The sequence below is a fragment of the Salmo trutta genome, chromosome 37, assembly GCF_901001165.1.
Source record: "Salmo trutta chromosome 37, fSalTru1.1, whole genome shotgun sequence".
Classification (NCBI taxonomy): domain Eukaryota; kingdom Metazoa; phylum Chordata; class Actinopteri; order Salmoniformes; family Salmonidae; genus Salmo; species Salmo trutta.
This window is the reverse complement of record NC_042993.1, coordinates 10,065,101-10,089,166: the sequence shown is the minus strand read 5'-3', so window position 1 is coordinate 10,089,166 and position 24,066 is coordinate 10,065,101. Positions and strand designations below refer to the sequence as shown.

Genomic DNA, 24,066 nt, shown 5'->3' with positions numbered 1-24,066 from the left:
GACCCTGGTTTAGCCCACTGCAGTAGATTTGTTTAAGAACAAGATATACTCTGTGTGACCCTGGTTTAGCCCACTGCAGTAGATTTGTTTAAGAACAAGATATACTCTGTGTGACCCTGGTTTAGCCCACTGCAGTAGATTTGTTTAAGAACAAGATATACTCTGTGTGACCCTGGTTTAGCCCACTGCAGTAGATTTGTTTAAGAACAAGATATACTCTGTGTGACCCTGGTTTAGCCCACTGCAGTAGATTTGTTTAAGAACAAGATATACTCTGTGTGACCCTGGTTTAGCCCACTGCAGTAGATTTGTTTAAGAACAAGATATACTCTGTGTGACCCTGGTTTAGCCCACTGCAGTAGAAGGATGCTAATAAGGATGCTAATAATCTCCCCAAACCAAATGCAGTCCGTCCAGTGTTTGTGATGCCCTGAGGACAAAATGGTGTGTTTCACTTTTCAGTTATGCAATTTCTTGCACTTAGATTTTTTTGGACACCAGGATGTTTTAATAAACATCTTTATTCTGCATTCAAGCCTTAGTTTTGGATGTATTCCTTTTTTTCCAGTGTGCGGAACCTAGATATCACGATAGAAGAGAAATTTGATTTGACGGTCTGGTTATAATCGAACTATAAACCATGAAGTAACATTTACATTAGTAAACTGTAGTAGCAAAACAAACAGCAAACAAAGAACCACCCCTCACTACTATAACCTCCATCCTAGAAAGAAATAATCAGGAGAGGGAGCAAAAAAAGGAAAAGCTATAGAAGTATGGTACAGTACAGAGGAAAGAGGACTGTCTCTATAGGCACATAACTAATGGCCTCGGTCCCCATACATCCACAGGCCAGTATGATTTAGTAGACCTTCTCTCAGAGCGCAGTACTCTCATCATTATACCTTCAACATACAGTATAGAACATATGCCAAGAACATCTACCATCTACTAAATGACTAGAGACACAGTAGAGATGACCATGCTATGATACAAGGCTACTTAGTCTGCTGGAGATGCATTGATGAATGGCAATGTACATGTATGTGCATTCATCTATACTGGAGGTTGGTGGGAAATACAGTGAGCTCCAAAAGTATTTGGACAATGACACGTTTTCTTGTTGTTGAAATTATACATTGACTAGGGGGTTAAAGTGCAGACTGACAAGTCCCATCTCTTTAGTCAGTGATAAATGTGTTACAACAAATTCTAACGACATTTAGCCCACAATGTTTTTAGCAATCCTCCAGTTGGGCCACATACACTGAGCTCCAAAAGTATTGGAACAGTGACATGTTTTGGCTCTGTACTCCAGCACTTTGGATTTGAAATGATACAATGCCAATGATGTTAAAGTGCAGACTGTCAGCTTTAATTTGAGTGTATTTCATCCATATCGGGTGAACCATTTAGAAAGAACAGCACTTTTTGTACATAGTCCCCCCCCATTTAAGGAAGGAAAAGGATTTGGACAAATTGTGTAGCTTGTGACTACTAACTTGTTGAATGCATTTGCAGTTTGTTTTGGTTGTGTTTCAGATTATTTTGTGCCCAATAGAAATGAATAGTAAATAATGTGTCATTATTGAGTCAATTTTATTGTAAATAAGAATACATGTTTCTAAACAATTCGTCATGAATGTGTATGCTACCATGATTACAGATAATCCTGAATGAATAGGGAATAATGATTAGTGAGAAAGTTACAGATGCACATAGATCATATCCCCAAGACATGCTAACCACTCACCAATAACACTGCTGGTTCCTTATCTCACACTAGTGAGGGTCTGTTAAATTTTCAGAATACATTCTCTCTTCCCATGAAAGGCTGAAAACTAAAAAAAAAACATTTTCATACTTGGCTCCTATGCTAAAATGAGCCAATTTCTCTCTCTGTCTCCAACACAATCAACAGCATTTCTCATTTCATGTCATGAAAACAAATCAAGACAGAGTGTTTGTGTGAAAACGCTCCAGTCAGCATTCGCTGGGTGTGCAACAGTCATAAACGGCGCTTTAGATTACGATTATGGGCTGCTGCAGCACTGGAAAAGTTCTATCACATCAAGCCTTTTTCCATTTAAACACAAATTAGATCATTCTTTTTGATATCTAGCTATCCACTATAGCATAATGATACAGCAATATGACGTGTACTTCCTCATTCAGTTGAGATCATCATAAATCCTCTCCTTCCTTATCATATGGAATTACAATATTAACTTCATCTATTCATATTTATGTCATAGACATTATATTAATATTACTGTTAAATCTATATATGTCAACAGTGACAAACATTGAAACAAATATCCTGGGTAATTACATGACTTGTATGGGGACATCTCATATTGCTGCCCTCCTGAGCTCTGCCTCTGTGACTCGGTGGGTACCTGTGTCAGAAAGTCCATATTGATGATGTCAAGCGAGAGCGTTGTGGATTTACAGTGGGGTCCATAAAGGTCATCCTATCTGATGTGTGAGATGTTTCAGGGCGAGGACCACGTGTCATCCTCCTTATAAAATGATAGAAGCGTTGGAGAAACAGTGCAAGCTGAAGCCTTTTATTAAAAAGAAAACAGGAGGACATTTTATGGGCGACTCAAGTCCAACCCTGATAAAACTCACTCTAAATAATATTGACGGTACACACTCTGGGAACACTTTTACAATCAGCTTTTCAATCAACTTCTCATTGTAAACAGGATAAATGCTTTACCATGCAACTGCTGTTTGCTTCACTGGCTTCGCTGTACGATTTCAACATTTAAAATCAATTCTGCTCTTCCAAGCACCTCTCAAAGCTTAAGGGCCACATATCCGATCCTTCACTAAACTCTGTCAAAATCAATTCATATGTAGATGCGTAGATCATTTAAGTCGATTAAACAATATTTCGGACCATTTAACAAGAATAGCCCCGGCACTGAGGAAACAGCAAAAACTATACCTCTTGATTTAACTCAACACTAACTGAAAATCCTACCCTCTTTCAGTCTAATACATTCTATCACAAACCCTCTCCTTTCTTCCCTCTCCAGTCTCCTCTATGAGATGGTCTCCTCTAGGATGAACTCTATGGTGTGTGGTACATCCTGTCCCTCTACCACAGTGACCGAGGGGATCTCATGTCCCTCCATGATGGCTGAGAGGGAGGGGACAGAGATGGCCTGACCACCCAAGAACACCACCTGGGAGGACCCAGCCTGCCCAGAGAACATAGCCCCAGAGGAGTGCTCTGAGACGGGCACGGCCGGCACCATCACCCCCTCTGTGGTTCCATCCGCCTGGACCAGCAGAATGGTCTGCACTGCCGACTCCCCCTCGCCACCTGATCCCGTCCCTGTAGACAAGAGCACCCTCGCATCTTCCGCCTCTGCGTCGTTGGCCGTGGTTCCACCCGTTCCGTCATCGTGGAGACGGATGTGTTTGTCGAGGTTGGAGCGTGAGCGGAAGGCTGAGGGGCAGTGATGGCAGGTGTAGGGCGTCTCTCCGCTGTGGATGCGGGCGTGCTCAGTAAGACGGCCGGCCACACTGAAGGCTTTACCACACACCCAGCAGCAGAAGGGCCGCAGGCCGCTGTGGATACGCTCATGGTCCTTGAGGTGGGGCAGCTGGCGGAAACGCTTCCCACACGTAGAACACTGAGAGAGGAGGAGGAGGGGACATGGGGGGTGGGAGGAGCAGAGAGTGGGAGGAGGACAGAGAGAGAGGGGGAAAGAGTGCAGAAAGGGGAAGAGGAGAGAGAAGAGAGGCAGAGAGTGAACGGAAAGAAAGAGGGAGGAGAAGTTGAAGAGGAGGAAGAAGAGTGGAGGGGAGAAGGATGGGTAGGATTGGAAAACATAACGAGAGAACAAGGACAAGAGGAGAAGAGCGGACATTAAAACTCATAGATTTTATACATCTTGAAAACTTATGAAAAATGTTTTTCTGAAACACTTCTCCAAATTTGTAGACACAGCACTTCTGGCTGAAGAATAGGAGGGGTAGAAAAACAATGTGTGAGAAGAGAGAGAGAGAGCGAGAGAGATCTAGGGAGGGCAGAGGACAATGGTAGGTAGAGATAAAGAACAGAAAGAGGGACACAGGGGACTGAACAGAAAAAAAGAAGCTGACAGAACAGAGCTGCACTACTACTGAAGGACATTCATCTTTTTCCACACAGCAGTGTTACCTGCCTGTCTGCCATACTGAATGACCACAGAGACAACGCCTACCATTAGCAGAACCAGAGGGACATTCTCACCAGTACCTTTACAGCTTGGACTGCATTTTTATTGAACTATAGAAGCCTGGGGTTGTTCTGCCACAGTGAGCAGAGAGGCTGGTTGGTCCTGTGTTTAGGACACTGCCTAATGGCGCTGGGTCCCAGAATAGTAACACAGAGGGGAGATGGTAGGCTCTAACTCAGCCCCACTCATTAATCATAGGAAGTGTAGAGGAAGGGAGGACACCAGCGGGCATAATACACTGGGGTGACCACAACCACAGCTTGTATTTTTTAGATGAGATGATTAGATTAGTTTATTAGTCACATGCACAGGGTCACAGATGTCATTTGCAGGGTACGGTGACATTGTTAAGCTCCGAGCTCCAACGGTGCAGGTCAAAAAGAGAAGTGAATAAAATATCCATATTTACAACTGTAACAATGATACATTTCCATTGGGGGGTGGGGCAGGGTGAATGTCCATTGGGGGAGCAGCAGGGGGGAAGTGAGAAGTGAATGAAATAATAATAAAAGTAACCACAGGCAGAAGTCTTGTCCGGACGGCCTTTTCTGCTTCTGCTAAAAAATTTGACAATCTAATTGATCCCTTGTGTTTTAAATCACTTCAGAACAAGACAAACCATAACGAACGTCAGTCGTGTGCAGTAGATAACCCACCACGCACACAATCAATCATCTCCACCCCCCACCCCCTTACTTCGAAGGGCCTCTCATCGGTGTGGATCCTCATGTGGACGTTGAAGGTGGAGGTGTAGGCAAAGTCCTTCCCACAGATCTGGCAGTGGAACCTCTTGGAGCCGCGGCCCTTCCCCAGAGTCCCCTGGCAGTGGGCCACAATGTGCTCCCCCAGGGCAGAGCTGGAGGCGAAGCGCCGTCTGCAGGGGGACAGGGGGCAGCGCAGCGGGGTCTGACCCGTATGGGACAGCCGATGGAGGTCTAGACCCTCCTGGGTCATACAGCAATGACCACACATATCACACTCCACCTGGATGAGCAGAGAGGAGGGACACGTCTATAAGGTATAACTAGTGTAGAGTAATATCCTACTATTAGAGTATCTATGTCTATAAGGTATAACTAGTGTAGAGTAAGATCCTACTATTACAGTATCTTTGTCTATAAGGTATAACTAGTGTAGAGTAAGATCCTACTATTACAGTATCTATGTCTATACAGTGCCTTCACATATTCACACCCCTTGACTTTTTCCACATTTTGTTGTGTTACAAAGTGGAATTAAAATGGACATAATTGTAATCCTTTTGTCAACAATCTACACAAAATACTCTGTCAAAGTGGAAGAAATATTCGAACATTTGTAAAAAAAAATTAAATAAAAATAATTTATATATATATATATATATATATATATATATATATATATATATATATATATATATATATATATATATATATATATATATATATATATATATATATATATATATACACACACACACATACACACTGCTCAAAAAAATAAAGGGAACACTTAAACAACACAATGTAACTCCAAGTCAATCACACTTCTGTGAAATCAAACTGTCCACTTAGGAAGCAACACTGATTGACAATAAATTTCACATGCTGTTGTGCAAATGGAATAGAAATTATAGGCAATTAGCAAGACACCCCCAATAAAGGAGTGGTTCTGCAGGTGGGGACCACAGACCACTTCTCAGTTATTATGCTTCCTGGCTGATGTTTTGGTCACTTTTGAATGCTGGCGGTGCTTTCACTCTAGTGGTAGCATGAGACGGTGTCTACAACCCACACAAGTGGCTCAGGTAGTGCAGCTCATCCAGGATGGCACATCAATGCGAGCTGTGGCAAGAAGGTTTGCTGTGTCTGTCAGCGTAGTGTCCAGAGCATAGAGGCGCTACCAGGAGACAGGCCAGTACATCAGGAGACGTGGAGGAGGCCGTAGGAGGGCAACAACCCAGCAGCAGGACCGCTACCTCCGCCTTTGTGCAAGGAGGAGCAGGAGAAGCACTGCCAGAGCCCTGCAAAATGACCTCCAGCAGGCCACAAATGTGCATGTGTCTGCTTAAACGGTCAGAAACAGACTCCATGAGGATGGTATGAGGGCCCGACGTCCACAGGTGGGGGTTGTGCTTACAGCCCAACACCATGCAGGTTGTTTGGCATTTGCCAGAGAACACCAAGATTGGCAAATTCGCCACTGGCGCCCTGTGCTCTTCACAGATGAAAGCAGGTTCACACTGAGCACGTGACAGATGTGACAGAGTCTGGAGACGCCGTGGAGAACGTTCTGCTGCCTGCAACATCCTCCAGCATGACCGGTTTGGCGGTGGGTCAGTCATGGTGTGGGGTGGCATTTCTTTGGGGGGCCGCACAGCCCTCCATGTGCTCGCCAGAGGTAGCCTGACTGCCATTAGGTACCGAGATGAGATCCTCAGACCCTTGTGAGACCATATGCTGGTGCGGTTGGCCCTGGGTTCCTCCTAATGCAAGACAATGCTAGACCTCATGTGGCTGGAGTGTGTCAGCAGTTCCTGCAAGAGGAAGGCATTGATGCTATGGACTGGCCCGCTCGTTCCCCAGACCTGAATCCAATTGAGCACATCTGGGACATCATGTCTCGCTCCATCCACCAACGCCACGTTGCACCACAGACTGTCCAGGAGTTGGCGGATGCTTTAGTCCAGGTCTGGGAGGAGATCCCTCAGGAAACCATCCGCCACCTCATCAGGAGCATGCCCAGGCGTTGTAGGGAGGTCATACAGGCACGTGGAGGCCACACACACTACTGAGCCTCATTTTGACTTGTTTTAAGGACATTACATCAAAGTTGGATCAGCCTGTAGTGTGGTTTTCCACTTTAATTTTGAGTGTGACTCCAAATCCAGACCTCCATGGGTTGATAAATTGGATTTCCATTGATTATTTTTGTGTGATTTTGTTGTCAGCACATTCAACTATGTAAAGAAAAAAGTATTTAATAAGGTTATTTCTTTCATTCAGATCTAGGATGTGTTGTTTAAGTGTTCCCTTTATTTTTTTTATATATATATTCTACTATTACAGGTATTCTACCCTCTGACGAACCATCAAACAGGCAAAGTGTCAATACAGGACTAAGATGGAGTCGTACTACACCGGCTCTGACGCTCGTCGGATGTGGCAGGGCCTGGAAACCATTACAGACTACAAAGGGAAGCACAGCCGAGAGCTGCCCAGTGACACGAGCTAAACTACTTCTATGCTCGCTTCGAGGCAAATAACACTGAAACATGAAATGAGAGCACCAGCTGTACCGGAAGACTGTGTGATCACGCTCTCCGCAGCCGGTGTAAGACCTTTAGACAGGTCAACATTCACAAGGTCGCAGTGCCAGACGGATTACAAGGACATGTACTGCGAGCATGCGCTGACCAACTGGCAAGTGTCTTCACTGACATTTTCAACCTCTCCCTGTCCGAGTCTGTAATACCTACATGTTTTAAGCAGACCACCATAGTGCCTGTGCCCAAGAACACTAAGGTAAACTGCCTAAATGACTACCGACACGTAGCACTCACGTCTGTAGCCATGAAGAGCTTTGAAAGGCTGGTTATGGCTCACATCAACAACATCATCCCAGAAACCCTAGACCCACTCCAATGTGCATACCACCCCAACAGATCCACAGATGATGCCATCTCTATTGCACTCCACACTGCCCTTTCCCACCTGGACAAAAGGAACACCTATGTGAGAATGCTATTCATTGACTACAGCTCAGCGTTCAACACGATAGTGCCCTCAAAGCTCATCAATAAGCTAAGGACCCTGGGACTAAACACCTTCCTCTGCAACTGGATCCTGGACTTCCTGACGGGCTGCCCCCAGGTGGTAAGGGTAGGTAACAACACATCCGCCACGCTGATCCTCAACACAGGGGCCCCTCAGGGGTGTGTGCTCAGCCCCCTCCTGTACTCCCTGTTCACTCATGACTGCACGGCCAGGCACGACTCCAACAACATCATTAAATTTGCAGATGACAACGAGACAGCCTATAGGGGAGGTCAGAACCTGGCCCTGTGGTGCCAGGACAACCACCTCTCCCTCAACGTGATCAAGACAAATGAGATGATTGGGGACAACAGGAAAAAGAGGACTGAGCACGCCCCCATTCTCATCGACGGGGTTGCAGTGGAGCAGGTTGAGAACTTCAAGTTCCTTCGTGTCCACATCACCAACAAACTAACATGGTCCAAGCACACAAAGACATTCGTGAAGCGGGCACGACAAAACCTATTCCCCCTCAGGAGACTGAAAAGATTTGGCATGGCTCCTCAGATCCTCAAAAGGTTCTACAGCTGCACCATCGAGAGCATCCTGACTGGTTGCATCACTGCCTGGTATGGCAACTGCTTGGCCTCCGACCGCAAGGCACTACAGAGGGTAGTGCGAACGGCCCAGTACATCACTGGGGCCAAGCTTCCTGCCATCCAGGACCTCTATACCAGGCGGTGTCAGAGGAAGGCCCTGAAAATTGTCAAAGACTCCAGCCACTCTAGTCATAGACTGTTCTCTCTGCTACTACACGGCAAGCAGAACCGGAGCGCCAAGTCTAGTTCCAAGAGGCTTCTAAACAGCTTCTACCCCCAAGCCATAAGACTCCTGAACATCTAGTCAAATGGCTACCCAGAGTATTCACATTCTCCCCCCCCCCCCCCCACCCACACCACTGCCACTCTCTGTTGTCATCTATGCATAGTCACTTTAATAACTCTACCTACATGTACATACTACCTCAACTAACCGGTGCCCCCGCTTGACTCTATACCGGCACCCCCCTGTATATATTGTTATTTTTTTTACTGCTCCTCTTTAATTACTTGTTACTTTTATCTCTTATTCTTATCCGTATTTTATGAAACTGCACTGTTGGTTAGGGGCTCGCAAGTAAGCATTTCATGTAAGGTCTACACCTGTTGTATTCGGCACATGTGACTAATACAATGTGATTTGAATATAAGGTATAATACTATTACAGTAGACATACACATATATAAGGAATCATACTATTACAGTAGATACATACATACATACATACATACATACATACATACATACATTACATACATACATACATACAAGGAATAACTAGTATAGAGTAGGCGGCCAGTGTACCTGTCCCATGGAGCGTCCCCGTCCCTGTCCCCGGCCGCGGCCCACAGTCTTGTCCCCCTCTGAGCTGGTACAGCGCTGCAGATGGATGTCTAACACTGACTGGTTCAAGAACTGGGAGGAACAGTGGGGGCACAACACTGGCTCCTTATCTGGGGAGATGGGGTGGGCAGAATGAGTTAATTACTTACTAAATTAGTGTTTATCACAGTGTTCCGAGTGTGTACATGGGGTGGCAGGTAGCCTAGTGGTTATAGCGTTCGGCCAGTAACAGAAAGGTTGCTCGATCGAATCCCCGAGCTGACAAGGTACAAATCTGTCGTAGGCAGTTAACCCACTGTTCCTAGGCCGTCATTGTAAATAAGAATTTGTTCTTAACTGACTTGCCTCGTTAAATAAAAGGTTAAATAAAAATACCATAAAAACATGAAATCAGTTGAAATACACTAAACATGGAAAGTGCAGGGATGTATAGATTGAGTGGGTATTTAGACAGTCACAGGCCCTGGTCACAGGCCCCTCCTGTCCCTACCCACCAAAACACACACTGGGTTACAGGGTATTCTATCTGTATAGTCATCACTCAGTATAGGCTACAGTATGTGGCTTAAGGTAACTTATTTATAGACACACAGACAGACACATGCACTACTGTTGACAGTCTGGATGTTGGTAAACACTCTCAGGCTCTCTGTCTGTTTCTGTGTAGCAAAAGAAGATGAGAAAAGACGCTGAGCTTTGATGGTTCCCCATCTTAGCCGCCGGCGTCTACAGTTACTATGGCAACTCCAACCCAGCGGAATCCTCCCTCCAGGCTGGAGCGTTCACCAGTCCCCCCTGAGGAGCCCTCCGTTGAAACATTTAATAAGGAGCCTCTCCATCAATAGAGCATTAACTAATAATCAATGGATCAATTCCAACCAATCACATCGCTCTCCGACCGCACCGATGAGGTTGCCGTGACCCATTAATTGGTGCGGTCGAGTCGATAGACCAGAATTGGAGGATCCTCCATCTTTTAACTCAACAGTTTGGGAACATTTAGGCTTCCCAGTAGATTATAGGGGTGATAGATAGTGTTACTGTTTTATCCCCAACTAAGTCGCCACGCTCAACGAGAATAGCCTATGTAGTTAACAACACTTCAAAAATGTTGACACATTTACAGCAACATCACCAGTGGGCCCCAGTATACCAGAGTAAGATGGAAAGGCAAAGAAACTACACATCGTCGTCTTCCCTCTGCATTCAAGTAGCCCTTGGCAGCTGATTCTGACCGGGCCAAATAAATTACAAGAGCGATAGGTAGGCTATGTTTATATTTTTTTTACAGCCTTTGGTTTATAGCCGTGGGTATGCATCCATTCCCGGTGGTTTAGAATAGGGGGTTTTAACTCCTTGTGAAAGTGCTCGAGCCAGGTACGCACTTCCCACTTGCACCTATTTCAGCAAACAGGTAGTACCCACTCTATATAGACAAACCAAAGCCGAAGTTTTCAATGAATTGGCCAATGCACCGTGTTGTGCTTATAGTGACAGCCCATCACATTACCCCGGAGTGAGAGATGTATCGCGCTACAAACACGCATCTGACACTGAAGGAGGCAGTGTCATGGTGCGTTCACAACCACGTGGGAATTTAACACATACAACTGGGAATAATCCACTTCAACGGAGTAATTACTATTGGGAAACTGGTCTATCATCCTGAGAATCCACTTCTCCCACATGGTAACCTCTGACGTCACCTACTAAGGAAATGACCTTTATAACAGCATTTTCGGCAGTTAAATGCAACAAAACATTATTTATAAAAAGCAATCTATTAGTGTGGTTTTTTAACTAGAATTTGTTTACAAGCGTGATAGCTCTACTTTTAGTTTATGGTTGACACAGCTTGTTGGCCATTAGCCAATCCGCGTTTGTAAACGAGTTCAAATCACATGAGTGCATCCAACTGGTATTTACGACTTCACATCTGGTAAATACCCACCTCCCACATGGTTACAAACGCAGAGTTGAAACTTGATGCCCAACATAACAATCCGGTCATTTTCCCTCTGTACAGAAACCGAATCGTGACCACAAAAATGCAATACTTACCGAACCATAAGTTTGGTGAACCATTATACCCCTAATTATTACTAAGGCGCATGGATTACTTCTGCATACTTAACATGGAAATCAGTCCCATTATGAGCAGCTTCACTAATTCACAGCCACACATACACACTATATAATCACCACTGTCCTTATAATCTAATTAATTATGATGTAAAAGGCTAAACTGATCCTAGATCAGCACTTCTACTCAGACGCTTGGATACGGGCACTGGTCTCTGTCTCGTCGAGTGCTTATCAGACACACAGAGAGAAGGAGAGGGGAGGCGCTACCTTGGTGAATGAGGGAGTGCAGGTCCAGCTCCTTCCTGCGTTTGAAGGCCTCTCCACAGACAGAGCAGGGGAACGGGTGGCTGGTGTGGAGCAGTCTGATGGACACAACACAATGAAGGGAAGAGAAAAGGGGAAGAAGTGTAAACAACAACTAATGTTAGTAATACACTGCTGAATAAATGATACTAAATGTATTGGGGGATTTTCAGAGCAGAAAATGAAAAAAGAGAGGGATAAAAACAAAGAGCTATAAAAAACAAGGGCTATAATACAATACTGCAATGAGCAATATGTTTTTCTTGGAAGCTGAGAAAGAAATAAAGCTGTGAGGAAAAGGGACAAAGGGGCACCACCATCATCAACAATATGTGCAGCAGCTCACTGTTACTAATAACAGTGCAGTGTGTCATTTGTAGATGCATGTAAGCCACGCTTCAAGGGCCCACTGTAATCCTCATCCACACAGAGGAGGAATAACACACACAACCACATGCTGGCTATCACCTTAGTGTCACAGTATTAGGATTACCTCCAGACCTGAGTGCTTAACCATGTTGTTAAGCCTTTTAAGGTTCAATACGGAGTCATTAGGTGTGTCATATAATACAATGGCTGCAGATAAACGGGTGGTTTCAGTGTGTGATGAGATATGAGAGCCTATGTTTATCCATTCCATAATGGCAGGATATAGCCTGGGGGAAGGAGAGGAAGGAGAACCACTAGGATGTATTTAACTGGCTGGATCAGTGTTGTGTTTTATCACTAGTGCAGTGTTTCTCAGCCCTGGTCCTCCAGTACCCCCAACAGTACACAGCTTCGTTGTAGCCCCGGACAAACACACCTCATTCAACTCTTTGAGGGCTTGATGATTAGTTGACAAGTTGAATCAGGTGTGTTTGTCCAGAGTTACAATACAAATGTGTACTGTTGGGGGTATTCAACTCTTAACTATAGTCCTGCAGTGTCAAGGTTTTATTCTAGCCCAGCATTAAAACCCTCAGATTCCACTAATCAACCCTGGCTAGCAGGTGTTTTAGTGCTCACCACTAGCCAATGCATTACAAGCAGCTGAGTCAATGTCCTTGGTAACGATAATGCTCGTCACACTGTCCTAGATGGTCAGTGTGGGCATCAGGCCAGCTAAAGAAATAATGATTATGAATCACTGAAAAATACATTGTGTTCTACGTATAATTTATGACTGATGATGGTGGATTTGTAAAGTACTTAACCCCGTTGTTTAATATTAGATGGTAAACATAGTGTGTGTGCAGTTGACCACTTAGAGCCCTATATAAACTGTCTGGTCGATCATCCCTCTGCACAGGGCTGACAATAGGAATCAATATTTCAGGCCAAGATGACCCTGAGAATTAAAGCTTCAGTCCAGGTCGTCTCTCCACACCCCCCAGTGTTCGCTAATGAGAGGGGGTGTAGAGATACGGACTGTACCCTGCAGAGACACTGGGACTTCCTGCTTCGCCCCAACTACACATTGATAAGCAGTTCAAGGGTAACGTTCCATTCACTCCCTGATCACGCCCTCCTATTGATCCCCGGATCATTTCTCCTGCCTCACCTCCTCCCTCCCTGCATCCCCCACCTCTAGTTCCTCAGCCGGTCTGTCATCCTACCCCTTATCGTTATCATCTTAATTTACCGCCGCCCGCCTGTCAATCATCGCTGGCGAGGGCTCAAGGGCACTGAGGTATCTCTGTCAACAACTCTGTCTAAATCCCCTCACTGTGTAGGAACAGGGTCCGGCCTGTGTAGGAACAGGGTCCGGCCTGTGTAGGAACAGGGTCCGGCCTGTGTAGGAACAGGGTCCGGCCTGTGTAGGAACAGGGTCTGGCCTGTGTTTGGGTTGTGTGTAGCACATCTCCTGTCCTCAGTCCAGTCTTATGCTCTACTGTCACAGTAAATACAGTACCGCCGAGTGTTTGTTCAATCAAGGTAACTTACACATTGAAATGCGTCACCTGTGGTCCTTGTCTAATCTAGTTCTGTGAAACAGGCATTTGGGGTTGCTTTCAACCTGCACATTTAATTGAGTCACAGCCCAGTCACTCCCGTACCTGTGCTCCTGCAGCTGTTGGTCAGTCTGGAAGCAAGCAGTGCAGTTGGGACAGGCGAACAGCTGGCTTTCTCCATCCTCCCCCTCTGGTGTCCTCTTCTGCAGGGATGTCATTGACACAGCACAACATCAGGGGAAACAACTAACAGCCTGTCTCAATGTTAACGTAGAGACAAATAGCATTCCTGAATTTCTCCGATCCTAGAGAGCCTCAGTGTGGACAGATATTTGTTCCAGCCCAGCATCAACACACCCGATTGGGCTGGAGTAAAACCCTGTTCACGCTGTGGCTCTCCAGGACTTGTCTGTGGTGTGTTCAGAGATGTTCTCAGGGGGTTGTAAGACATTCTAAAAACAATCAGGTAATCCAGGGCTGTGTCCCAAATGGCTCCGCATTCCCTATATATTGAACTACTTTTGACCAGAGCCCGATGGGGACCAGAGCCCTATAGGCCCTGGTCAAAAGTAGTGCACCACATAGGGAATAGTGTACTATAGGGTGCAGTGACTCCCCCCCATGTCTGACCTTCCATCGGGACCTGCGGCGGCGGGATTTGGGCTGGCTGTGGGTGAGGCCGTGCCTCTTCAGGACGCCCGGCTGGGAGAAGCGCTTGCCACACACGGAGCAGGGGAAAGGTTTGGTGCCCATGTGGGTCAGGCTGTGGCGCAGCAGGTTGGGAGAGGACGCAAACGACTTCTGACACACCTGAATTAACCAAGAAGAAGAACGAGGATAAATTTGATTGACGGAAGCCCAGTACAACATAGCTATTTCACATAGCACAAGAGCACTAAGATTTTGTCACATATATTAAACAGAACAATAAACATGAAGTATATAATAGGAAGCTACTCCTAACGAACTCCTGCTACTTGTTGATACACAACTAGTTTCAGTCATTAACACCAATATTTCACAGCATTTTCAATAGAACACATGTCCAGTCTACCTTGCAGGTGAAGAGCTTCTCTCCGGTGTGGCTGAAGACGTGAGCGCGGAGGAACCCCCTGCGTGTGAAGGTCTGGCCACAGTGGGGGCAGACGTGGGGGAGAGGGGTGCGGGACCAGTCCTGCATCAGCTTGGCTGGAGGGGGGAAGTTGGTGTCCGGTTGTTCCCCCACTACAGTCTTGTCCTCCTGATCTTCCTTAAGGATGACTGGATTCACCTCTTTACCCTGGTCTTTGTTCTCTACCCAATGAGGAGAGAGCATGGTCAGAAACTAGCGACGGTCTGTCAAAATTACCTTAAACAATAGTGAAACTTAGCAATATTCAGTTTGGATTGGAATCAGTTATTATTTGATTTTTTACAGCAGAGTTAAGTCTTCCCACTGGGTTGAACCCAGCTGCCACTGGGTTGAACCCACCATTGAGATCGTTGATGCTGCGTATCCTGATAGCAGGTATTTTCGCCGCTGATCCTGACGCAGCACTGGACGAGGCGGCAGGGGGGGACAGCATCCTCTTGGGGGCGCGGGGGCGCCCCTGGGGGGCTGTGGTTGCTCCTGCCCCAGTCCCCGGTTCCCCACGGTGCTGGCGTCGGTGGTAAAGGTACTGGGTGGTGTTCATGAAGCTCTGACCACACTGGGAACAGTGGTGGAGGGGCTCGTTCAGGCCGTGCTTGTCCCTACGGTGGGCACTGAGCTCTGGCTCTTTACTGAAGCTGGCTCCACACTGGGCACACAGGTAATTCTGGCCCTGGACCACCTTGGGCACCTGAACCGGAGCACAGGTAGAGACAGTGGAAGTAGAGGGGGTTCCATCCTGGTTCTGCTCCTCAGTTCCATTGTTCTGGGAATCCGCCACCCCCGCTGTCTCCTCTTTAGACTCTTCCACCATCTCTTCCACCACCTCTTGCTGCAGTGTTACTATTTTGTAATACTGGTCTTCTGCATCCTGCATCTGTCCTCCCTGGGCCTGGGTTTGTGTGACCCCCTCCTTGCCTTTCTCCTTGTGCTGCTTGCGGTGGTAGAGGAAGAGGGTGGTGTTGAGGAAGCTCTCCCCACACACGGTGCAGTGGTGCAGGGCTTCCTTGAGGCCATGCTGGGCCTTACGGTGGGTCACCAGCTCAGACACCATGCCGAAGCTGGAGCCACAGTCCACACACAGCAGGCTGGACGGGGGCTTGAGCTTCTTGGCTGCCTTCATCCTGTAGTAGTAGGACGTCTGCTCCTCCCCAGGGTTACCAGCTGAGGGGTCCTGCGAGGGAGCGGGGTCTGGAGGGTCCTGGGAGGGAGCGGGTTCTGGGGGGTCCTGGGAGGGAGCGGGGTCTGGGGGGTCCTGGGAGGGAGCGGGGTCTGGGGGGTCCTGGGAGGGAGCGGGGTCTGGGGGGTCCTGGGAGGGAGCGGTGTCAGGGATGGACTGTCTGTCTGCTGCAGACTGGGCCTTTGTAGATGAATGAGCTGCCTGAGCTTGGATCTCAGAGGCTTTAGATCCAGTGGATTCCCCTATGCTCTCTGTTTCTGGCTCTTCCTCTCCTCTTTCCTGCCCTCTGTTGGTGGTGTTTGGCAGATACATGTGATCCAGGGTGGCTGATGTGTCCTCTGCACTCATCCCATCCTCCTCTTTCTCTGCTGGCAGCTCAGACTTCACTACATCCTGCTGCTGCTGGGTTTGTTGTGCCCTCTCCTGACTCCTTCCTCTTCCCCTTCCTCTCCCTCTACCCCTCTCTCTTCCTCTGTCCCCTCCTCCTTCTTGGTCATCCGTTGAGTTTGGTTCGTTCGGTTCATCTGGACCCAGGTCCAGCTCCACTTCAGCCTGACCGTGCCTCCCCTCTCCCTCTGGGGCCAGTTCTGATCCAGATCCAGAGCCAGTCTCTCCTAGTTGTGGTTGGATGGGTCCTGCCTTGGTCTGCAGACACTGGCCATGTTTGCGGTGCTGCTGCCAGAGGATCAGGGAGTGGAAGAGGGCGTCACAGTCTCCACACTGGTACAGGATCTTGGGCTGGTCTCCTGAGGAAGGCTTCTTTGGGCTAGCCATGGCCAGACCTGGTGCACCAGAGCTGGGCAGCACAGAGGAGACACTGGCCTTGGTCTGAGGGGCAGGCGATAGAGCAATGGGCTGGGTATATACCTGCTGCTGGAGAGAGAGAAAAAGAGAATGTGAGAAAAGAAGACAAAACACAAGCTGACCAGTCTGGACAATAATGAGTGAACGAAAACGTCAATATTTTTTGGTGTCAAATTGAAAGAACTCCTCCACCTAACAATGGAGGTTTCCATGGCAGTACTGGATAGCAATACCATCACAGGCCAGCAGGTAGCCTAGCAGTTATAGGGTTGGGCCAGTAACAAAGGTCGCTGGTTTGAATACCCGAGCCGACAAGGTGAAAAACCAAATTTGCTCCATGGGTGCCGTACTACTATGGCTGACCCTGTATAATAACACATTTCACTGCACCTTGGTGGTGTATGTAACAATATCTTTGTTGTTGTTGAAAAAGTCCATAGTCAATTGAAACAGTGTTTTTGTCAGGCAGATAAGGGATGACAATAGAGGAGTATAGTAATAGAGTATTCAGAAGACAGAGGGGTCAATGAGAGGGGTCAATGAGAGGAGACAGAGCAGTCTTTAGATCAACAGAGCCGGGGAGGGAGGGTTTCTCTGAGGGGGGGGGGTAAGGACTGAGGGGCAGGGCGATGATAAATATCACAGGCCTATCAGTTGAGTTCAGAGGGTCAGTCCGTGGCGTTTGAGAACTGCTCGTTGATCCATTAGGATGATAAGAACCATCAAGGTCGAGGTTAATGATGTGTTCCTTCAGGAGTGTCTTCATTCAAGCAGAGGCACCACTGTGGCTCATTCTGTTATAAGAGCCTAGACTGAGTACTACCAGCTTGTTTCTGCTTTAGGTAAGCTTTAGGTCATTTGTTGGCATCATTGTTAGAATTGAGGAATGCAGAAACATATTTAGTATCGTATGTAGAAACAGACTGCTATTATGGATATAGTTAAATCTCCAGAGTCTTAGTAAAGATTTTTTGGATGCTTGTTTTGATGCCGCAAACTAACTAAATCACCAATAAAATACATTTCAGCCATGTCTGATTTATTTAGTTTGAGAGTAAGTACTCACAACTCAGCGTTTTAGCTCAGTAAGGGAGCTGAATTATAAAACCAGACTATGTAACTTGAACTGCCGCTGACACTGTTCTTATCCAACGTGGCAAAAACGATTACTGCAGACCGCCCAGAGCTCTTGAAATAGTGTCATGTATGTGTGTATTAATATGTTCTTGATGAGAGAGCATTTTCAATGTGACGCTGGTGGTTGAGTCACTGTCTCCTAGAAGGACTTGAGACAGGAAACTGTGTCTACATCCCAAATAGCATCCTATTCCTTATAGTTCTCTACTTTTGACCAGGGCCCGTGGGCCTGTTTGGTCAGTGAGCCTGTCTAGTGTGTATAGAGGCATGTACCATATAATGAATTGATTTAATTACCGATTCCAGAACTGGACTTCAACTTGGGAAGTGCACTAACATATTACACATGGGTCAACATGTAATTAAAGTAACTGAGGGAGCACACCCCTTTGCTGAAGTTTCTTTTTAATAAACACTTAATCTTTTCCCTCTTGGTAAGCAAGATGGGTAATAGGAATGTAGTTAAATACATACATATTACAAAGTGGTTCTACCACGGTGTTCATTTTCCATCTTCCTTTTTAATGCTAAAAAGCAAAGCTTCTAATTTCCTACTACGCCTCTTCCATGTAATTACAGTTCTCTGGATCCAAACAAGTCAAGTTAAAAAACATTTGGTATAATAGCAGCCTACATTCATTTGAAATGTAAACACCCCGTTTTATAGCAATGTTGCTTTTAATGTTACACAGAAATGATGATAATCTAGCTAATGAAGTCTGAATGGTAGTAATAAGGCAGCTGACGGCAGAGCAGGGGCCAGAATGCCATAAGGCACTTAGGTTTTTATAGTGTTTCCACAGCTGATTCATCTGTGAGAAGGCCAATGAGCCATCCATCAGGAGGAGGGGTTGAGCTGACTGATTCATCTTTCACGCTCCTTTTCTCTCCCCACTGGCAACTCAAGATGCAATCTGCCTGTCACTCATGACACCACGCTTTATGGTTCTGAGCTTGAGGAGACCGTCACCATGGGAGGCTGGGGACACGTTTTGGAGAGCGACGCTGGTAAACGTCCCTCACGGTCGACGGCTCACCGTTTTAAACCTCCAAGCATACTGTAGCTGTCATTACAAGGTAGCGATACAGTGAGAACAAGGACAGTGTTATTCCCTCAAATTACATAGTAACAGAAAAAGTATCTGTACATTGGAATATTATAATTCAATATTTGATGTAGAAAGTAATGTGATCCATCATCTTATTTTATTTTTATTATTGAATATTGTATTTTCTATTTTTATCCCCAAAAAATAAACAAGGACAGTGCTGGCCATCTAATTTCCTATTATGACTCAACTAACAAGTGAACTGAAAATTCCTGGTTATGTATGTCTTAACGGAGGATAATTCCTTTTGTACTGGGTAGAATGCAGTGCAGTTTTGTAGGCTACAGCCCTTATCAGAGTCCAAAACATGTACGCGTCTGCACAGCAGTGTTCTAGAGTATTGGACCATTGACTTTCATTTTTGAATTCTCAGCGCGGCTCAAGCTATTTTTCAACCGTCACCACATACAAACTGGAGCCTCGTTGGTTGGGAATTTTGAAGGAGCGCGGTCGGGTTGTACCTCCCCCACAGACGGACTGCCGGACTATCACGGCTCTGCGTGTGTAGACTCTGAATTACGCTTCAGCCTCACAAAGCTTTCCAATTCACATGGGAGGCCTTGAGCACAACAATGGCGACACTATGAAATGTACACACCATTGCATTAATAAATTGTAATATAACAATAATATATGCCATTTAGCAGATGCTTTTATCCAGAACCATTTAGCCTAGATGTGCAAAAGATGAGAGAAGTTTAATAAAAAGTTATTGTTTATCAATGTTCTAGACCTAGCCTATTTAGTTTAAAATGTCCATGGAGTTTGAAGCTTCCACTATTACCTGAGTCTGTAGGAAGGGGATGGAGACGGGGGTGGGGGCCCCACTCCCCACGTTCTCTGTGGTGCAGGTCAGCTGGTGGGCCAGCACCTCCTCCAGGGTGTCAAACTCTTGGTAGCAGGGGAAGCACATGTACACAGAGGCACTATCCATCGCCATACCTGCCACAGGGAGAGAGAGATCTAGACCAAAACAGTGCATTACTGATCATATTCAATTCAGGTTGGGTGGTCTGTTTTATGTCTGCAAGCAACACACGCACTCAATTATTAGCCTACAATATAGCCTAACTAATATGTTATTAACCCTTGTGTTGTCTTAAGGGTCAAAAATGACCAGCCACTATGTTTAACAGCAGAGAAAACCCCCTAAATTATATTTTTTCAACTTGAAATTTGATGGTTTTTCCTAGCAACCCCAACATCAGAAAAAAATGAAACATCGCCTTTGTTCATATTTCCATGAAAGCTGTACACCACCAGGGTACAAAGATTGTCTTAGGGTCATTTCTGACACACCACAAAAACACAATGAGAAATTGAGATTGTGTGCTACTGATTGAACTAAACATGAGTGCATGTTTCAGTGCCCAACAGGTCATAGATCTGATTTTTTCAGATGTCCAGGAGGAACAAGAGAACAATGATTTAGAAGATGAGGAGGTATCTGAAGAAGAAGAGTGGGAAGAATACAACCCAGAGCATGATGCATCATCTTCAGATAAAGAAATCTCCCAAGCTGAAAGAGACATTTTTGTCAAAGAGCAGCAAAATAACATGGTTGGTGTCCACTGATTAAATGCAGTCTTTCTGCATTGTGAAGAGGGAAAACCCATATATTCACAAAGTTTGTAATGAATGACAAGTTGTTTCTTCGTGCAAAATAGATTTGGGGTTTAAAATTCAATTAAGATGCTTTATTTTAGGGGTTTAGTGAAGGCGGGTCATTTTTTACCCTTAGGACGAGGGGAGTATACAGAATGTTAAGGCTACACAAGGGTTAACGAAACCTAAATGTAGCCTATCCCTCCCACCACACACACAGAGCTGATGCATCTAAATAGCATTATCTTTATTTGGAGACCGATTGAGAATGTGTTGTATTACCCCATGTATAAATGCTGGCAAGTCCTCATTTAAAATGGGAACGATGTAAAAAGATTTGATTGACGTCATGTTGTAAACATTGCCCTCTACTGATGGAAATTAGTATCTTCATGTATTCCTGGGCTTTGGTCAGACAGGAGATTTGAACTTTCAGACAAAATGGCAGTAGGTAATTGTTATTTTGTCCACGCTGGTGCTCATAAAAAGGTAGAGAATGTATGTATATGTAACAAAATTGTAACAAAAAAAGCTGTAAAAACAAAAAAGCTATTTTTGTCTTCCAAAGAGGGTGGATGGGTTATTTAAAAATACACAACTGCCTTTTCGTCCTCATGCTAGCTAGCAGTAGCCACCACAGCCAATTTGGAATAGCAGTGTCATTTCAGTGGACATGCCATTCCATAATGGCTGCTGTGACTACAGCTAGCTAGCATGAGCACGAAAATGACTTTTCTGGGAAAACTAGCAGAATTTCCATCTTCTCGATAAAGCAGTGTGGATAAAGGTAAAATTTGGAGTACAGTAGCATATCCCATCCCTACATAGAGGTACGTTTTCCGACCCATATATCGTGCTGGCTCCAGTGTCTTAATGTTATCACGATTGCGTTCCGACCCCAGTGCAGATGTGTAAATAAGTGTAATGGTAGAGTATCTTCTGGCAATAATAATCTATTCCACAATGGTATATGATTAGTTCATAATTATAGGCTACTTTATACAGCCTTATAATTTCCCCAACAGAACTACAGAGAATAACATGCAACACAATACGACAAGCAGCTAATACCTTTTAGTGGAATGGTGTACTGCACATTGCAATACGTTCACACTAATTTGGGCCATTACAGTGCAAATTAGTGAATGGCGCCAAATTAATGCCTAAAGTGATCCAGACAAATCCCAGAGGTCAGCAATTTAGCTGTTTGCTATCTTGTTAGATGGTGGCTACCTCGCTGGTGGCACTGGCAAGTTTATATTGGGTTTAATTTAGCCAACTAACATTACTATAGTTAGTTGCTGCAGGTTTGTGGGAAGATAAATAACGTTAGCCTATTCTGTATTGATTGACAGCCAGCTAGCTAGTTGCTAGCTAGCATTTCCGCAAACAAACAATTCAAGCAACGTTTAGCTACATTACCACGCTTAATATCACATTAAAACTGCTTGAGCTTTATCAATACAAGTCAGTTGTCAGGTTAGCTAACTAATCCACCACTGTCTGCCAGCAGTCGCTCTGAAGATATTTAATGTGCTTTGTAAAAACGACGAAGAAGGGTGGCATTCACTTCTTCGGTGGTGTAATGGCGGCTGCAGTTTCGATGTAAACGTTGGATGTCTCCCCCCGTTGAGACTCCGTGAAAACAGAAATCAGTCCCTGAAATGTTATCCTGGCTGATGTCACATTCCATCCATAAAAAAAGGAATTAAGTTAGATAATTACAAAATAACTCACCGAAAACTGAAGCCGCTATCTCTTGAAGAAACAAGTTGTGTTATTGTTCCAACATGTTAACAAGGCTTGAGCGGATTGGCTGTCTGTTCTCTCGTACGCCGTACACCAATGGAATTCGACTACACTACACAAAAGAACGCACTTAGCGTACGACTTTAATGCAACATGATGGCTGTCAAAAGTCCCAAACAGGGCACTTAAATTGTTGTTGTTCATCAACTCGGTTTTAAATAGTTTTTGTAGCAAATAAGATAGAACATGCAACTTTCATTAAAAAAAATGTTTTGTCACATACACCATATATGCAGTGACATGCTTACAGTCAGCCATAGTAGTACAGCGCCCCTGGAGCAAATTAGGGTTAAGTACCTTGCTCAAGGGCACACATCGACAGATTTTTCACCATGTGTATTCGAACCAACAACCTTATTGGCGCAACGCTCTAACCGCTAAACTACCTGCCGACCAACAATTAGTTGAATTTTTTTTAATTTTTTTTAAATGTAAACATCTTGGAAGTTGAGCTGTAATCACAACATGATCATGATGCAGCGTATGGCTTTGTACTATTCATTCATAAAACCTCTGAAAGTCTTGAGCAAGGGCACATCAACATATTTTTCGAACCAATGACTTTTCGGTTACTGGGCCAGTGCTCTAACCGATAGGCTACCTGCCACCCTACCCTACCCTACCTTTTATTTTTTTCATGTAAATTTCAACATGATCATGATGCAGCTCATGGCTTTGTGCTATTTGTTCATAAAACCTCTGAAAGTCTTGAACTAAGACCTCAATCAATCACATTTTCATCTTAAAGCCCACAGTAACTGAATGCATATCTATTCCTAAACATGCTGCTGAAGCACCATGATTCTGCCACGTCATGCTTTGTATCCAGTAGTTGGTAGAAAGTATGGACTGTCCCACAGCATTTCTTCTCTCCCCCGGGCTGTTCGGGAGGACGACCGGTTCCTTCAGAGTGTTTAACCCGACACCAAATTGTTAAAGAGGCGGCCGGGCACACAGCCAGGGGAGGGCCAGCTAGGGGCCACTCAATCTCCACGGAAACTGTGCAAGCTGCTTGACGTGCTGCAGAATAACATTATTCAACCTTGACGCATTGTATGACGAGTGGAAACATCCCAGACATGTTCTACATTGAGGGATGTGGTTCATATACTGGAAAGCCCCTGCTTACTGCTGCACTCCATCTGTCCTCCTCATTCTCTCTCTCCTGTTTCTAGAGACACTTCCTGTCTCACTGAGCTACTGCTGTGGAGCTGATGGAGCTAAGCGGGTCAGACAAGGCCTCTTCCTGTTAGTTCAGTAGTGCTACCACCTGGACCTGAGAGGCAGATTTAAACTATAATGTTCACTAGATTTCTCTAAAGCACCGGGAGGCAAAGGTTCTGTAGGATCCCATCTATATTTCCTGTTGAATATAGAAAAAACAGATGCAGCTAAAAGGTTCAGGAACACCTGGCGACAAAATTCAATCCTGCCCTCCTTGGCAGTCGAGGTTGAATCATGTTGGATGGAAATGTTAGAACTTAGAACCCCTCTGAGACCAGTCCATGGGAAAGACAGGTTTGAAGTGTGTACTGATCTACAAGCTCTAGAATAGT

The 24,066-nt window shown here is 45.4% G+C and overlaps 1 protein-coding gene across 1 annotated transcript; it reads right to left on the bottom strand.

Moving 5' to 3' along the window:
- Positions 1–1,584: 1,584 nt before the first annotated feature.
- On the bottom strand, positions 1,585–20,360 carry LOC115176495 (zinc finger protein 26). Its single transcript, XM_029736534.1, has 9 exons — positions 19,881–20,360; positions 15,209–16,919; positions 14,792–15,030; positions 14,368–14,547; positions 13,843–13,940; positions 11,768–11,862; positions 9,377–9,525; positions 4,935–5,222; positions 1,585–3,650 (listed from the first exon to the last, which is right to left on the bottom strand). The coding sequence occupies exons 1-9, from the start codon at positions 20,034–20,036 to the stop codon at positions 3,054–3,056; spliced, it is 3,513 nt and encodes a 1,170-aa protein (XP_029592394.1). The 5' UTR covers positions 20,037–20,360; the 3' UTR covers positions 1,585–3,053.
- Between the last annotated feature and the right edge of the window lie 3,706 nt (positions 20,361–24,066).